The 19,178-nt window shown below is 32.8% G+C and overlaps 1 protein-coding gene across 1 annotated transcript; it reads left to right on the forward strand.

Annotated features, from left to right (window-relative positions):
- The first annotated feature begins 2,469 nt into the window (after nucleotides 1-2,469).
- On the forward strand, nucleotides 2,470-18,496 carry LOC134687023 (uncharacterized protein MAL13P1.304-like). The gene is made up of 7 exons (XM_063546945.1): nucleotides 2,470-2,641; nucleotides 5,733-5,761; nucleotides 6,963-7,070; nucleotides 12,273-14,435; nucleotides 15,824-15,898; nucleotides 16,676-17,257; nucleotides 18,313-18,496. Exons 2-7 carry the CDS (start codon nucleotides 5,752-5,754, stop codon nucleotides 18,366-18,368), a joined length of 2,994 nt encoding a protein of 997 aa, XP_063403015.1. The 5' UTR covers nucleotides 2,470-2,641; nucleotides 5,733-5,751; the 3' UTR covers nucleotides 18,369-18,496.
- The last annotated feature ends 682 nt before the right edge of the window (nucleotides 18,497-19,178 follow it).

A 19,178-nucleotide genomic window follows, 5' to 3' on the forward strand; every position in this document is an offset into this window, starting at 1 on the left:
CTAATTGGCCCTGATCTATCTATCTAGGATGCGTTTACTCACAGAGAAAAAAGTTAAATACTAGAAAGACTAATATATAGACTTGACCGGGTCTAGGTTTGCCTTTACCTTTTTTTTTGTTTTTGTTTTATCAGCTCTTCAATGAACTTCGTATATAGAAATAGGAAGATGTGGTGTGAGTGCCAATGAGACAACTCTCCATCCAAGTAACAATTCAAAAAGTAAACCATTATAGGTTAAAGTACGGCCTTCAACACGGAGCCTTGGCTCACACCGAACAAAAAGCTATAAAGGGCCCCAAATTACTAGTGTAAAACCATTCAAATGGGAAAACCAACGGTCTAATCTATATAAACAAAACGAGAAACGAGAAACACGTAAATATTACATAAACAAACGACAACTACTGTACATCAGATTCCTGACTTAGGACAGGTGCAAACATTTGCAGCGGGATTAATCGTTTTAATGGATCCAAACCTTCTCCCTTTTTCTGAAACAATAGCATAACATCACAACATAGAAAAACACACGATAAAATATCAATTGGCAGACTTAACTCATTCAAAAAACGTATGATTACACAATGAACGAATAAATTTGATCTGCGATATCTGAATACAAATGCACAGTTAATTAAATATTAGAGACAAACATTCATGACCAACAAGCTAACAAACAAATTCAAACAAAGCCATGGTAGGACATCACTGAGAAATATTTAACCAATCAAAATTCACTTTAGAAAAAAAACGGTTTTTAAAAAAAATAATTATAATCTTAAGAATAAGTGAAAAATTGAAGATATTACAAATAATCAAAGCTGGTGTACAGACAAGATCCATATAAATAAAAAATAACAAAAAAGCATTATAAACAGTATCAACAGGTCGAATTAACAAGAAAATACGATTTGAGAGTACTCGCAGTTACTGACAGCTAGTTAAAAGCCAAAACCAATTAATAATAAAAAATCATGCATCATAGTTTGGGCTTTCGAATAGATTGAAATCGAGCATCAGCGAGACATACATTGTAGAAAAGCGTAAATTGGGCACTTGAATTGTTCTAGGGAAGCTAGCTCACATTTCTGGGTAGGCTGAGGAACAATATAAACAAAACGTTTTCTCATCAACATTTATAGTCTTTCTTTTTTCAAATTCTAATTACAAAATAATATCGGAACATAATTTTATTGTATAACACTATACAAAGAACGATAACTCTTATGAACACTCACTGAGTCTATGGCGTGTTTGAAAGTTACTGCTGCTCTGTTAATAATGACGGTTTTGTTGTATTATCACGCTGGGAAATAAATAATTTTAGTGAACAGGCGTATGTAGACCGCCTTTTTACATTTGAAACAATATTTTCTATGACCATCATGTGGATCCGAACTTGTTATCGAACATTCGTAACGAATTTCTGTACTCAAATATGCATTTATTTCCCTAGCGGTATCATACAAAGGGGAATAAATACTTTAAAAATTATTTTTTCAGATTTTTAGACGTTCTCAAATTATTTTTTTTGAGATCGTAGTTATATAATGGTATGATGTCTTGCTTTTTGGGTCATAACCGTTTAGGAATAAGGGACCCCAAAGGGAACCAAAAGAATCATTTTTCTAGTTTTAGGATAATAATTTGTGTATAAGTATTTCGATTGCTCTGAAATTGTACCAAAATGATAAAATCACAAGAAAAAGGTTGGGATTTATTTCAACAGTTAAGGAATTATGGGCAAAAAAGGGGCCAAAACAGACTTTTTTCCAATAACAATAACTTGTGTGTAAATGTATGAATCTCTCTGACCTGTTTAAGTGTATGGATCTCTCTGAAATTTTACTACAATGTTCCATATTACAAAGGAAATGCTGGGATTGAGTTTTTGGGTTATTGTTTCAAGAGGGGTTTCAAGAAATTTTCCACCCCACCCCTCCCAATTTATTAAGGGGATTCCTTTTTTTCTCCAAATTTTTCAAATTTCGAATATTTCAAAAATTCAAAGAAGAAATCTTCAATTGCACAGTATTGCGCAATAGATTAGTAAGATCTTTTACCACATTTATTTTGTCACGGTCAGAAACTTATTTTATGTAAAATATGTGACCACAATTCAAATTCAGACAGTGAATATATAAGTTGTGTCAAAATTTGCCCTAACTGCTCAGGGTTTCGACTTCTGTCGTCTTATCAGGCTGCGCTCATTAATTTGAATTAATTTATTACCGAAGAAACGTATGAATTCTGGTTTTATTCAAAAGAAGGTTCTGAAAGTGTGTGGACCATCATTTCATTATGATTTTATGTCCTCCCTGTATCATTTGTAAATGTATATAAAGGAGTATTCAGCGACACTATTTCACTTAAGGGTACACGTTATAAACATAATCTACACGAAAATCACTGTATTAGTAGAAAATATTATGTGATAACAGGAACATCTATATTAGAAATACATGTACATGCATGCTGTTCAGTGATCCATGACGCCTGTCATATTTATTATTGATATGTGTCCCACCCAACATAAAAATTGTTTGATCATTCGTCAATACACAGCAGACTTGTGTTTGGCGGCAGATCAGTGTATGAGGATTAATATATTTCACGGAAGATAAATTTAAAACTGCAAGGTAAATTCATCTATTCATTAATATCAATTTTAGATTAATTTAGGTTGTATTAGTAATTGATTTTTTTTGTTTTTTTTGTATAATGTTATGCAATGAATTTGTTTATTGCCATTTGATAACCGACTTTCCGTTTTGAATTTTCCCCGGAGTACTGTATTTTTGCTATTTATACTTGTAATTAGACAGAAAGGGACAATTATTAAACATTAAATATGGACAGACATTTTTGAGCTTGGGGCCGATTTTGGCCTCAAGTTTCATCTGATGAAAGATTTCGGACAATTTTTAAACACTTAAGTGTCTTCTCCAGTTGATTCAATTAGTTTATGTGAAAGACTTGAACTGATTAAAGCCGAACAAATTCAAGCTAAAAAATGAAAAATATATCAAATATGTTATAGTTTTTCATATGTATTTTTTCTCTCAAAAATGAAAGTGGCCTCATCCGTGTTCACTCTCAACCTTAATATATATATATATATTATGTATTATAATCAAATACAACTCGCATTTAAATATTAAGAATGAACACAAATGCAGCCACTTCCTTTAAAGACGTCAATCAACAAAAATTTAACTCAAATGCTAAAATTGTGAAGATTTCAGCAAATTTATCATGCTAAAAACCTATATGTGCATTGTATTGTCAAAAACAGCCCATTTTTATGTAACAGAAGTATTCTTCTTTCCAATAAATAGCTTAAAGTTTTCATTTTTTCAATTTGTAAAACTGCTTTATTTTAGGGCCAAAAAGGGTATATATAACTGGACCCACTCTTTCAATATCCATTCTTCACTTTTGTTCTAACTAAAAACTGCGGTGTAATTTTGAGAGTACAACCAAAAGATGTTTAGTGTCTGATTTTTCTCATAATTAATTATAATTATACATCATTCTCCTCAATGTTTCTAGTACATTCAATTGCTACCTTTTTTTTTAATTTTAGTTTCTCAAATGCTTCATGAAAACGAATTGTTTTACCACTATATATATAACCGTATTATTTATTGTCAAAAATATAAAGAATTTACGGAAGCCGATAAGGGTCATAAAATAATTATGTTGTTTTATTATGTAAAATTGATTACGACATACTTTGATTACGACATAGTATGTCCTAAATTAATAAAGACATATTATGTGGAAATAACGACATCGCTATGTCGTAATAACGACATCCATATATCGTAGTTACGACATCGCCATATCATTATAACGACAACCTTAGTTAAACATGTTAGCGGGATCCCAACCCTCCCCCTAAGTTTGTAGGAATAGTTGTTCTTGGCAACATTGTTTAAAAAAAAATAGTATACAAAGTTTTAATAAGGCTTTAATGGGGAGGATGATTGAAGAATATCATTAAGAACCAACAGTAGCAATGCAGTTATAATTTGCATCAAGCATCAGTAGGACCCCAAATTCAATTGTGTACAAATGCAGGTACAGAGGTCCATGGATCTCAGGATTAGGAGTCCAAAGTTTAACATAGTCTTCATTGGGAAAAGCTTAAGATTCATCTTCTTTAATTTAGAACCTGCAATGGAAATGCTGTCTAATTTACACGAACCTGTACATGCCAAACATAACTAGAGGCTCAAAGGAGCCGGAATTGCTCCCCTATTCAAATGGGTTTCATTTGACTTGATTATAAAATAAAGTTCTAGTATGTGCAAGTAAATTTACAATATTAGGTCAATGTCAGGAAAATATAAACCTTTTTTGTATGAGGCTGAGAAACTGTGGAAGGGCGAAGTTCTACCGAGCCCTTCCCCGGTTTTGGGCCAAGTACAAAAAAGTTTATATTTTTATGAAATTGACCTACTATTGTTTTTATACTGCAACTTTAATGAATAAATTGATAGCTTTTTAAATCGTAACACAGATGTCAATTTTATTTTCATCCCTTAATGGACCTCTGATTGTGGAGAAAGTGTTCCATGATGAAATTGACATTATACAAAATATAGCTATGTTACTATATTTAGGAAATAAAAAGAACTAGTTGCAGTATAAATAACTTTAATTAACCTATAGCTGTACAATGTAACCTATGGAAGTTCTCAATGACCGAAAATTATACCATAGCTATCCATGGTACAATTTTCACAGTTATACCATGGTTTTGTTGTATAAGGCATTGAAAAGAAAAAAAATGCCAAGACCTGACCGCGGCCGCCTGAAATTTTTGATAGAAACAACAAAGTCAGTGTGGGGCCACTAAGCTAAACTGCCCGCTTTGCACGAGCTGAAATAAATGATTGCTTAGGGTGGGAATCGAACCCACATACACCAACTCTGTTGTCCTATATTTTAAATGAACCAAGAATCGCTCCCAGAACAAACAAATAAAGTTTAAAAATATATTGATTTTTGGTTATTAAATGGTAAATTTTCAATAGGCTCCACTGTACAGCTACATTTACATGAATCACATCTAACCGTTTGTTAGGCAAGGAGGGTTAGTTTTTAGGGAATGGAAGGAACAGGAAGCACGTCCCTTTTAGTTCTTTAAATATGGTTAACAAATAACCTATTCAATAGTATTTTCAAATGTTTGCTTGCTGTACCCCCACCCCCACTTTAAAAGTGTTTGTTCCACACCCGGCTTATTAAACACTGCTGACATCTGGACACTTTTAATAAGACGTCTTCCGATCAAACTAAGCATTGTTTTTATAAATACAAATACTTCCCTTAAAATTAAAGGAATAAAGAAAATAAGCCCCCCCCCCCCCCCCAATCAAGTATCGTTCAAGTTAACAGTTGAACAAACATTGGTGAGGATATAGAGGATTGACAATGTCTATTGTCTTACTATTATCTTGACATGTAGTTAAACTTAAAAGTTAAATGTTTATCAGAAATAATTTGCTGATTATATAAGTTAACAATAAATAAGGTGGTTGATTTATTCAGTATGTATAAATAATTATTTATATCGACAATTTATTACCAACGAAGGTATGAGAAACAATAAACGCCGACTAGTAATGTGTATTTTTATTACTATGAATAAATATCTTGTTGTTTTATAAATATTGTGCTATGCTGAAGTAGAGTGAGTAATCTTGCATTTCATTTTTTCAGCCCAAGGACATCTTTAGATATGGGGAATGGTATGTATATTCTATTGTTTTCCAAAACAACTTAACCTTGCACTTTCGGAACAATATGAAATGCCGGTCGGTGCCAACCCCTCTTACTTCACTGAATCCGCCCTGTTTTGCGACATCTATATTTTGTCAGCTGTGTTCTAGAGCCCAATTTGTGACTTGTCGTTTTCAAAAGATTTATTTGTCAGCATGGTCACCAAAATCTTTTCACCAAAAACTAAACAAGCTTTTAAGAATCGTGTTTATATCCGTAAAGATAAAAACCATGACATAAGTAACTATCAAGGCCATATATCAAATAAGTTAATTTATAAAAAAAGAAGATGTGGTATGATTGCCAATGAAACAACTATCCACAAAAGACCAAAATGACACAAACATTAACAATTATAGGTCACCGTACGTGCCTTCAACAATGAGCAAAGCCCATACCGCATATAGTCAGCTGGTAAATCGACTGCTATAAGTTATTTTTTTGGTAAATCGACTGCTATAAGTTAATTTGTTGGTAAATCAACTGCTATTAGTTAATTTGTTGGTAAATCGACTGCTATAAATTAATTTGTTGGTAAATCGACTATAAGTTAATTTGTTGGTAAATCGACTGCTATAAGTTAATTTGTTGGTAAATCGACTGCTATAAGTTAATTTGTTGGTAAATCGACTGCTATTCATCCCATTTTCTTTATCACATGGGATTGTACTCTATCTCGAATACATCACTTCGTAAGTGTTACCTATTATATATCCCTGTACCAATAAAGATGTCAATTTGTGCATGATGTTATTCAATTATGACAGAAAATAACACTATCAAATGGTTTATATACAATTATAGATAGATTAGAATAGTCCATTTCTCATTTCTTTATTACGATATTACGGGATGTCCGTCGGGACATTTACTAGATTAATGACACACTACTTGTCAGCTTATATGACAAATTAATGCACTAAACTAGATATCTTATTACGTTTTTATGTTATAACAGTGGTCAAACATATATTTTGCACACTACAAGTAAAGATAAGCATATTAAACAATCTTTCTGAGAGAGATAAACAGTGAGAAATCCGTCCGCGTACTGAAATTCCAAAGCATTCATAATTGTTCAGCAAAACTTAAAAAATAAAAAAGAAATTGAACATTACAATATTTGTGACATTCGCATATTGGTAACGCCCTCTTAAATTTTTTTTTCAGAAACCTCCAAAAAGTCTAAAAATTCCTATGCCTTCGAAATAATAGATGAGCACGATGAACTTAATCCAGAAGAGGTCAAGCAAATCGTTGCAGCAGAAGTTGAGAATGGTAAGTTTATGAAGGGTAACGCGTAAAATAATGATCTGTAACCATGGTTTCGTAACAGGGGCGGATCCAGGATTTTGGAAAGGGGGGGCGAAGATTTTCAATTCTGCCGAGCGGAGCGAGGCGAAATTTTTTTGGGACCTTTTTTCGGCTAAAAAACATAAAATAAGTGTAATATGCACAATTTAAACGGTTCCTGGCTTGGGCATGTATATTTTATAGTTGCTGTATTAAAAGTTTAAGGGTTGGACATTTTTTTATGGACATGGACATTCGATGAAATTTACAGTACGACCAACACGAGTTAAAAAAGACAAACAAGCAGTTTTTATCAAAATGTTTAATTGATATTTTTCACCCAACATAACTTAGGGAACCGAAGTGAGGGGTTCCAAATCCCCCAAAGATTACAAAAGTGTCTGAAATGACAACAAAGTTAGAATGATAGTCGACAAATGGAGACATTAAGGTCACACCCAGTAGGCAGGTTACAAAGTATTCAATATATATAAGTCCGGCGAAACAGACATTCAAGTCAGACACGCAAACCCCGGCCACAAAAAAACTACGCCCGTTTTATTCATCATGTTCATTCCATGCTAAATAATTTTGTTGGAAATTTTCGTTTTTAATAGCAAAAAACTGGACAAGACTATTGTTTTCAATCCAGATACGGTTCAGAATTTTTGTTTAAGGCAAGAATCAGAGTCAATTTTTCTCTCTCAAATATCTAAGACTACCTCCTCAAATCAAATGGTTCGTACCTGAGACTTGAAATTTTTCTAGAGCTTATACTAAAATTGAGAATGGAAATGGGGAATGTGTAAAAGAGACAACAACCCGACCACAGAAAAACAACAGCAGAAGGTCACGAACAGGTCTTCAATGTAGCGAGAAATTTCCGCACCTGGAGGCGTCCTTCAGCTGGTCCCTTAACAAAAATAGTTCAGTGATAATGAACGCCATACTAATTTCCAAATCGTACACAAGAAACTAAAAATAAAATAATACAAGGCTAACAAAGGCCAGAGGCTCCTGACTTGGAACAGGCGCAGAAATGCGGCGGGGTGACTGGGGTTCATTATTCAACTTTGTTATTTATAAAATAAGCTGGTGCATTTGGGGTTAAACATGTTTTCGTAGGTAAATAATATTGTGGAACTTTCTTTTCCTGAGAGTGCAATAGTCTATAGAGTATTTACTATTACTTTCTGTTTGGTGGAATAGTGAAATAGAAGTCAATACGTTCTTGCTCAATCTTGTGTTGCTTTGAAGGTTTCCTGATTGTCATGATATCCTCAGCCTAAGCAATGTGTATTACTGTAATTTTAATTTTAAAATGACCGTGTGCCGTTTTTTCAACGCACTGGTCAACTCCACCATAGCAAATCAAATGACTTGGACAATCAGAAAATACCACCGAAAAATATCTTTATAAGTAAAAAATTGTCGTATAAAAATTAAATACTCGGGAAATGGCAAAATTCACGAAGTCTAGTCTGAAAAATAATTTTACAAAAAAAAAAAAAAAAAAGTCCGAGCAAAGGGGGGGGGGCGTACGCCCTCTACGCCCCCCCCCTGAATCCGCCACTGCGTAAAGTAATTTTTTAAATCTCTACAAGAGACTTATGTCCATATACCTCTATTATTTTTCAGTCTATGGTCACATGAAGAGATTTATATATGCATATGCACACAAAATTAGAAAGAAATACCAGTACTTTGTCTAATTTGTCTCTTTATCGATTTAATAACATATTTTCTTGTACTAGCTATATTATTATGTTGTCATGTGCAAATAGATTAACTTATGTGTATTCTTTACTGTTTTTTCTTTTGTTATGTTGCCATTATTGCCCCACTTTTGTCTTATGCAAAGGAAAGGTGAGCACATACAAACTTCTTTAACAACGCACCATTCTTAGTTTTTTTTCTTTTCAAGATGACTATTTAGATCTATTTAAAATCAACTACAAAAACATTCATCAATATAAAAAAAAAAGAAGATGTGGTATGATTGCCAATGAGAGAACTGTCCACAAGAGACCAAAATGACACAGACAACTATAATATATCACCGAACGGCCTAAATACCCATTTAAAAATAAAATATTGTGCATGTACATGTATCATAGAACTTTCAAATAAGGACCAGAAAACTTGAAAACACCTTGATTTTTGTATTTCCACTCGGTACCTTTTCTAATTTTTCCTGTGACTTTTTTTTTCATTTTATGATATAAAGTATATGTGGTATTTATGATAATATACAGTGTAAATATAAAACAGAAGATGTGGTATGATTGCCAATGAGACAACTGTCCACAAGAGACCAACATGACACATACATTAACAACTATAGGTCACCGTGAAGCCTTCAAAAATGAGCGAAGCCCATACCGCATAGTCCTCTATAGGGGGGATCGAAATGACAAATGTAAAATAATTTAATAGAGATAACTAACGGCCTTATTTGTATAAAAAAAAATGAACGAAAAACAAACATGTAACACAAAAACAAACGACAACCACTGAATTACAGGCTCCTGACTTGGGACAGACACATGCTTAAATGATGTGGCGGGGTTAAACATATTAGCGGGATCCCCGTAACCTGGGACAGTGGTGTAACAGTACAACATAAGAACTAAAGTTTGAAATGTGGATTTATTAAAAGGTAAAATGCTTTTTAAAAAATGGGAGAAATTATGGTGTAATATTTGTTCTGTCAATTCGAAATAAGTGCACCTACATTTTTTATGTTATTTCTTGATAGACAGAAAAAAATATTAGTCATTCAATAAATAGATATAAGACGTATATTTTAAGTAAACTAGATGCTATTAAGGGCCTGTGTCGCTCACCTTGGTCTATGTGTATATTCATGACAAAATTGTGTTTTGGTGATGGTGATATGCTTGAAGTTCTTACTTTACTGAACGTTCTTGCTACTTACAATTATCTCTATCTATAATGAACTTTGCCCATTAGTAACAGAGGAAATAATTTTGTACAACAAATTGCAAACAAGAGGGTAAAAATGTCACAGAAGTCTCAAAAAAGGAAAAAAGCAATTTTCTAAGAGTGATACCTTTGCTGGAACCTTAGACATTTATCAGTCAAGAGGTCCAAACCAAATCGTATGCATTTCTTCTCGTTTTTCCATAAAATTGAATTGAAGAAAAAAAGCGTCAAATCTTTGTTAAAAAAACACCTCAATAATTTCTTGACCTATTGGCGGTACGGATAGGAAACTACGGACTGTCAAACAGGAAAATGGTCAATAAAACATGCTAAGAACAACATAAACGTTCATACAAACCCACTCAGAAGGCTGTATTATTTTTCAACTATCTAAAAATCAGTTTTATTGTACAAAAACTTTAATATTTAAAATATTCACATGGCCATAATTCGAAACGAAACTTCTAACTGTGTATTGCTGTCTTTAAAAAAAATGAAGTTATTAAAATACATTAGTTCATTCAAAATGTTCAAGTTGACAACTTTCATTTTTAATACAACAAGGGTTCATTCCTTTTAGACATATTTCGACAATTGAGATCTAAGAATATCCTGCTCAAGGGAATTCCGAAAAGTGCTACATGTGCATTCATTAAGTATATCCGATTCTTTTTAAAAACTCCGTGACTTCCTGGTGTAATGCGTACAGACAGATGTTAAGAAAATAGTATGAATTAGATATGTAACGTATAAGTTTGGATTAAATTTCAAAATTGAATAGTATGTCCATTCCTGAGTCATTCATAAAATGTGTATATTTATCTTTCAATGCGTGTACAAATGGATGATTAAAACTACGAGTATGTACTCGCAAATACGAGAACTACATGTCTGTCTTAACATTGATATGATTATATAAAATGTGTGTTGTGGATAAATTATGGGTTTTTGCACGAGACACTCCTGATATGGGTTATCAGCCCGGGTGGGAAATTATGGCTTGTGTATACTGTTTGTGGCTAGCACATTCGGATTGAACCTGATACTGGCTTACAAACAAACACCATTGAAGGTACATCATTTATTACGTAACCGGAAACTCAGCACATTGTATATATAACAGTACAAAGGGAGACAAGCAGTTCACATACATTGTTTCAACATATAACAGAGTTATCTCTCTTTCTATACTCATATACTAAAGCATACATAGCAAACACTACATCGTGTACTTCCGCTCATTACACATAAGCAAAAGCTATCATATCAATGCCAAGTATATGATAAATATTGGTATTATGAATGTAGGTCACCTAGTGACTTTGATAATAAAAATATTAAATCTACAACTCATTGCACAATTGTTATTTCATCAATCAGAATAGTGTATGCTTGTTAATTCTCTTTTGAATTGTCAAAACGTTTGCCGCCCATGCACCCAGTGTCTTTTTTGACTAACTATTAGTTTTACTCATTGTGGAAGGTCGTGTTTTAGTTGTTGATAAGGGAACCTTTTCTGTAAGTCTATTATGGATATACTTCATTTTCTTAATTGTTAATTGTGATATTATGTTTCATGCTACGCCAGTATAATAGTACTAATCTTGTTATCTATAAAGTTAGTATTGATATAAGATAAAAACAACAAATCCAACAATTCAGTTTTTTTTTTATAATACCTTGATACTAGAAAGTACCAAAATATATACACTGGTCTGATAATCTCGAAATAACATAATGTATCAAATTATGCGATCAGCTACAGCGTTTAGGGTTGCACTTTTTGTATGTACAATTGCCCTACTTTTTAAAATGTGCTTTCTATTTCATTGTTTGTTTGTTTGTTTGTTTGTTTGTTTAAGTTAGTGGTACATGCTGCAATGTATATGTGATACCATATTTATGTTTCACGACGTAATGGTCTATATACACAAAAGGAGGAGCGCGCATAACTCGTTTAATTCCTCTACATTATGTGACTGTTCCAAAAATGCGACCTGGAACATATATAACATAAGAAGATAATTTATGTTTGCATACGACAACTCTCCATTAGAGACCAAAATCACGTAGAAGGCCGCAGCATATATTGCTTTTGTTTATATGTCTGTTTTATGGGTTTGTGTGTTGGTGGTTGTTGCGGTCTCTTGAACTGATTGCTATTTTTGCGATTTCTGCTTTAACCCATATTAACTATTTATATTCATATTCGATTAATGAGTATTTGTCAATTCTTTTCAGCAATTTGTTCAATCGAAACACACATTAAACTAAAGAATGAACCGCCTCTTCCTGACACCAGCCCAACAGAACTAGGTGATAATGAAAATCATGAAGAACAAGGAATTATAAGTAAAGATCACCCTAAAAAAGAGCCAGACGAAAATTCGTCACATATAAACGAAAAGACTAAAGAAAATGAATCAGACATTAGTTTGACCGAAGTAGTGGATACTATCAAAATCGAGACACACACTGCTACAGTCGTCCATTCGGCACTGTCCTGTCAGATTCCGGATGCTGCAAACAGACTAACATCTGGAGAAGTCAACCACGAAAACCAAGAAACTGAAGAATGCACGTTAGTCGAAGTAAAGACCGAAGATAATGTAAAAATGAAAGAAAAGAAAAGGTCTAAGAAAGAAAAAGATTTTACAAAACGAAAAGAATCCAAGAAAAAAGAAAAATTATCAAAGAAAGAGAAAAAGCTTAGTAAAAAGGTTTCTCTAAAAGAGGGAAAGGAAACAAGCAATATGATAGTAAACGAAAATTATGCTAATGTCAATTATATACCTTGTCAAGACACAATAGGTATTGCTACACGTAAAGATTGCGGCGACAAATTTCAAGATAAAGCTAACACAAAGAACACCAACTTTTCCGAAGATATTTATCAGGAACGTACACAAGTGGGCGATAATTCGGTATTAGCTTCTGCGAATGACATATTGACAAAAGAATCAGACGAAATAAAACACATCGACGAACAGAGAGAAATATTACTTAAAAATAAGATTGATGCTTCTTTAAACTCGTCTATTTCTACCACAAATACCTGTGCAACAATCACTGGGAATATGGATATGAACCGACAGGGATCAGTTCAAAGTAGCGACAAAGAAAGAACAATTTCGGACTCAAATATTAATATGAAAATAGAAGGTTCCAGCAAAGAAGGTAAAAACTACCTCCAAGAGGCATTTGACCTGATTGATGCAGTACAAAGTTCAATTCCCTCTACAACTGCTAAAAACAGTGAAACATCGCTTGGGGACAGTGCTCCGAACGCAGACATAGCTCTGTCAGCGAGAATCAGACGAGAATCTCAGACAATATTGGGTGAATCAGTCATTGAACATACCGTATCTGATGAATCATACAAACTTTCCAATGCCAAGGAGGAAAAATTAAAAACAAATGACACAGAGAACAATGGAACTTCCCAAATTCACCCAGCGAACAATGGAACAGCTCAGATTCACCAAGAGCAGCCACCAAATATTGTAAATCGAATATTTAACAACAATAACAACACTATTACTGAAGTTGTTAGTAATGGCGATAGTGTTAATATTACAATAACAACAATCAACAACCTCAGCGATGGTGTTAATGATACCGTGGTTCTTAGTCATGTTGCATCAACAATTAACAATAATCAAAATGACAGTGTTAGTGAGACGATTATTTTGAATCCTTCTACTTCAACCATTAACAACAACCCAATTGTTAGTGATAACACTGAAACAACAGATATGATAGTTTCAGATCAGTCAAGTATAACTAAAGAATCGAAAGAAACCAGTCAAAGCTATGAGAATAAGAATGTCGAATTAAACACTGACAAAAACAATGTTTTTAAAAGGCAAAGTTTAGAGACAAATCCTGATGATACGGGAAATAAACCAAGTAATGAAAATAACCATGATGACCAATGTTCAGTGACCGGGAATGATGTTTTAGAAAGCATAAATAGTAATGCGTGCTCAGAAATTGATAGTTTAAAAACGGCCATGGTATTGAATAGAGGTGATCAGGTTGAAAAAAAGAAAAACAAAAAACAAAAGGAGGAAGAAAAGAAAAAACTAAAGGAAAGCAAAAAGAAACAAAAAAGTACGAAGAAAAAAGCGAAAACAGACAAAGAAAAGGTAGACGATGAATGTAATTTTGAGACTCCAGTAAGTAATGAGAAATTAAACTCGTTCTGCGTGGAATCTGTTGAAAAAGAAACACCAACATCAGGGGAGAATGGAGCTAACAAGCTAAAAGTTACTCTTTCAAAATCTTCAAGTAAATCTGATGATGAAAAAAAGAAAAAGAAAAAGAAAGAAAAGAAAAGTAAAGACAAAACAATAAAACCGCCATTAGTAGAAATTCATAGGGAGATCCCTATAACTAATAAAGGTAAGTGCATCCCTTATCAGGGCTTTTTAGAAAAAACTAAAAAAAACATTCAAACGGGAAAAACAATGGTCTAATCTATATAAAAATGAAACGAGAAACACTTATATAAAGTACATTTTGTACGTGAATTGAACTAAGAGAATAATGGCTAATGTTTGTGGAATTTAATTTCATTAATGTTTTAATATAAGGTATATACAAGACGACATCTTATTTTGTTTTGTGTATCACCCTTAAAAGCCCTCTAGTAAATATTACAACATGTTATTTAAGAAACAAGTTTTAGGTCAAATATACAAAATATTTTATGTATGAATTTGACTGATTAGCATGTTGTATGACCATAGGCCATGTAAAGTTTGTTTACTCTTAGGTCAAAGTGTAATATGTTCTATCATTCCTTGAACTAATAAATTGTTTATGAGAAAACTTCAAAAATAAAGCTTATCTTGTAGATTCGAATGATAAATTTTGCAGTTTGTAGCTACATGTACATATTAATAGGTTTAATGTATAGGGAAAGGTACATGTATTTTCTGTGATTTTCATTAGTATTTTTACTCTTTTAAATAACAACATATTTTAAATAACTGAATTTTCCCGAACATGAAAGTAGGATGGAAAACATGGGGGATCTAAATGGAAAATCTAAAGTCAAAGTAATACTAACACCACTAAGGCCGGTTTCATACGAAATCTTCAAACTGTAAAGCCCCAGTCACATAGTGACACTGTCACGTTTCAAGAGCTACGTTTTACTATGTTTTGAAAGCGTTGCGAAACGTGAATATACGTAACGAAGCGTATCGAAAAATAGTGATCCTTTGTTCAAAACTGGACCTGCCTTGTATGTTTTGAACATTGACACGAAGTAGAAACCTAGTAAATATGTATACCAAAGCTTAGAGGAACGCATCAAAACGTGCTTACTGTGTATCGAAACGTGTCAATGTGTGGTGAAAACGGGGATTGACACGTATGTGCAATAATATGTAGCAAAACGTGATTAGAACGTAGCACAAACCTAGTAAAACATAGTTTTCAAGATAATGGAATATTTTTGTTCAAAACGTAGTTGAAACGTAGAATTTTAAAACGTAGTAAAACGGATGTATTTGGCCAAACATTTGTGAATTTTTGGTCCTCAATGCTCTTCAACTTCGTACTTCATTTGGCCTTTTTAACATTTTTTTATTTGAGCGTCACTGATGAGTCTTTTGAAGACGAAACGAGCGTCTGGCGTAGTCAGAAACTTCACGTGTTTACGATGTAAAGATAACGATGTCATCATTTTGGCATTGGCTTTCAATGTTTTGATTAAATGCCATCATTGCATTATTATTATTGTTGTGAACAAGTTTTACGATTAATTCAATAAATACTTTCAGGCATTTTTGATGATGTCCCAATAGAAATAGAAGTCAATGATGTTGATGTCGTGTCGCTGTCTTCACTCTCCTCAGGTATTTATTATCAATACCGCAAACATTTTAATATTGTACTTTTTTTCTATATGATTTATATACATGTATTAGCTGTTTCTATAAACTATTCGATGTAGAAGTTTTCGCTTCTTTTTAAATTTGGTATCACTTTGTCATTTGATGCTTAGAACAATCAGTTTTGCAGTCTGGCTCCAAATGTGTTTTCTCTCTCTTACCATTGAGCAAAATACCTTTGTTTGATGTTTCCGGTATTATATTTTTTTATATCTAAAAGTCATATACAGGCTTTAAGAGGGTATCCAACACTTTGACTTAAACAGATTTGAATAGTTTAATTTTCATTAAGTTATGACAAAATAGTTACTTTGATCTGTTTACGAAAACATGAAAATTTCTAGAAATTTGAACCGCACATTTTACAAAAAATATTTGGTTGGATATATAGCAGTATATATTATAACAATAATTTTGATCGATGAAAACTTGATTTCCCCTTCCTAATTGTATGTGACTTAAACGTTCAGCTTTATTTTAAGAGTTAACTCCCTTATGTGTTCTGTATGTGCGTTCTGTATACCCCCCTCCCTTTAACTCAGCAGTGGTGCTATCATATCGATGAATACCTTGACATTTTTCGTTGACTATTCTAAATGTTGTATCAATATCTGAATTTTTCTTACAGTTTTAATTGTTTTTAGGGGAGGGGTATAACTTTATTAAAATTAATGTAGTACTCCAAAATAATTACTATTGATTGATAATTTTTTAACATACTTTCATAAATTATACTTTCAGATGAAACAGAAATTACGCAAAAAGGGGATTCAAAAGAAACGTCTACGGACACTCATCTTCTAGGTGTGAACGAAGTTAATACTAGACCAAAAAGTGACGAATATGTTACAATAAGTGTTATAAAAAATAATCAGGCGATTCCAACTGTTGGAACACAACAGACAAAATTAGAAGATATATCTAAAATAACGGATTCCCCTCTGAGTGACGCGACGACTGACGTAACTAAACTGGATGTGTTAAACGATATTCCTAAAACACCAGAAGTTACACCCGATATTTCAACTTCCGACTCCGCAACCTTTGCAGAAAGAGAAATTTCAAATCCAAAGAAAAAATCAAATAAAGAATCTAAAAAGAAAAAAAGAGGTTCAAAATTATTACTCTTTCGCAATAATTCTGACGTTTCTAAAGCTGAAAAGGACATTGCGACACAGGAAGTTTCATTTGAAACAGACCCAACAACCGATTTGCCAAAAGAGAGAAGAAGGTCTTTTTCAGAATTTCTTCGACCGGTTTTTGGTAATATCTTTTCCAAAACAAGTTCTACCTCATCTACAAAAACAAAGCCGAAAAAGACCGGTAAGTAGACTATTATAAATAAGAAAATAAGAAAAAAAGACTGTAAAAATTATAAGCTTATATATTACCTTTTCATGCAAACTTTTGGTCCTGAGCGTATAGTCGCATTTGAGGGTTATTCAAGAAACACGTGTGAAGTTGCCACGTTTGTTTTTTTTTATTATTTTTTTTTGGTTTTAGTTTTATACTTCACTGAGCTTAAAAGAAAGTTTAAGATGCCAAAAATAGTACCATATACGTTTTGTACTAATATTTGATCTTATACTTTTAAACAGTTACTTACATTAGTGTTAACTAACTGACAAAACAAAGCATTTTATTTTCGAACAGTGAAAAGTATACAAAAAGACATACGCGCACATTATAACAAGTGAGCGTTAAGTTTTTAAGTTTTATTTAAACAAATTTAGGACCATAATTTATGTCTTCACTCAAAACATTTAAATCAGCTCGTGTGATCACTGCTAGAAAAAACCTAGGAGAATGTTCATGGACATACCTTAGTGCTAATTGAACTTGTCCTTTGAGCATAAAAGAGGGACGAAAGATACCAAAGGGACAGTCAATTGGTGATTCTCTTGTTGTTTATGGCCATACGGATAACTACAATTGTTAAATTCTGTGTCGTTTTAAAAGTCTCTTGTAGAGAGTTGTTATCAAGCAAGCAAGCACATCACGTCTTCCTATCTTGTTGTCATTTTTTATTTTCATTTTTTTATTTTGTGTCACATACCGTATAAATATGTAGTTTTATGGCAATAAAGATTTGATTTGAATTGACTACATTCATTTACTTTTAACGACTTTTATGTTCACGAGCAGGAACATTCACCTTACTTTTTTCAAAACGTTACTGTGAGGCGGCACGTACTTTTCTTTTCTTTGCCAATGTTCCAAAACAACACTTTCCGTACAAACAAAATGGAGATTCAGAGTGATTTTCCACGTGACAGCAACTTGCCTATTATTATTTATAACTTGAATTGTGATGTTTTTATTGAAATATATTTTTAGTAATTAACATTACTTAATTCTAACTAATTGTTATCTTTCAGATTCAGTAGAAAATCAGCAGCCAACTGAAACAGGAGATATTGAAATGAAGGAATAGGCATTACCCTGAAATTACTGTACACTTCTTGTGTAGCATTTCTGCTATCCCATTTATGTTGACATCTTAATTTTATGTTGTTGTTATTCGTTGTCGGGTTTTTTTTGTTGGTTTTTTTTTTTTTTGGGGGGGGGGGGGGGGATGCCAGGTTAATTATATACAAGTATGGCCTCTTCAGATTGTAATAACCTATGTAGAATCGAGATAATCATTGCGTTGCTGTGGAATATTTTCTAAATAAGGACTGCAATCAAGTATTGTGGCTGTCACAATCTGTTTCATCAGACGACTGTTCAACTGGTTATTTTTCGACTTGAAAAAGCGCGCCGAATTCGACTTCTTGCATAATCACAATCATTTTGTTTAAGGGCAGCTTCCCCGGAGTTTTTGTCTTCGTGCAGTTCCCCGAGGGAAAACGATTATTATTTGCGATTATTTTTTGTGATTACTTCAGTCAAGTATGGTAAATACCTGGATGCTATTTTTTTCATACCGTTATAAAGTTGTAATTTTGTTCCAAATATTATTCCAAGTTTTCAAAATGTTCTTACTTCAAAAAAATAATAAGGTGGTGTGTGCGCACGAATCATTTATAAAAAAAATGTATATAAGCGAGAGTGTGTGTGGTGAGGGTCAATGTGTGGGTAATTACCTTTGTCAATGAATGATTATAGTTCATTTAATTCATTTTCCATATGTATAATACACTCCAATCTGCATAATAAAAATATAAATTGTATTTAGTTGATAAATAAATCAGTTTTCCTCATTTTATTGGTAAAAGTGTCTTATTTTTTCTTATCGTGTCCT

Source organism: Mytilus trossulus, chromosome 10 (genome assembly GCF_036588685.1).
Source record: "Mytilus trossulus isolate FHL-02 chromosome 10, PNRI_Mtr1.1.1.hap1, whole genome shotgun sequence".
Lineage (NCBI taxonomy): Eukaryota > Metazoa > Mollusca > Bivalvia > Mytilida > Mytilidae > Mytilus > Mytilus trossulus.

Excerpts from the sequence above, each read along its gene's own strand:
- LOC134687023 (XM_063546945.1), top strand. Across the intron at positions 15,899-16,675 it reads GCTGTCTTCACTCTCCTCAG|ATGAAACAGAAATTACGCAA; the intron begins GTATTTATTATC and ends TTATACTTTCAG. Across the intron at positions 17,258-18,312 it reads AACAAAGCCGAAAAAGACCG|ATTCAGTAGAAAATCAGCAG; the intron begins GTAAGTAGACTA and ends GTTATCTTTCAG.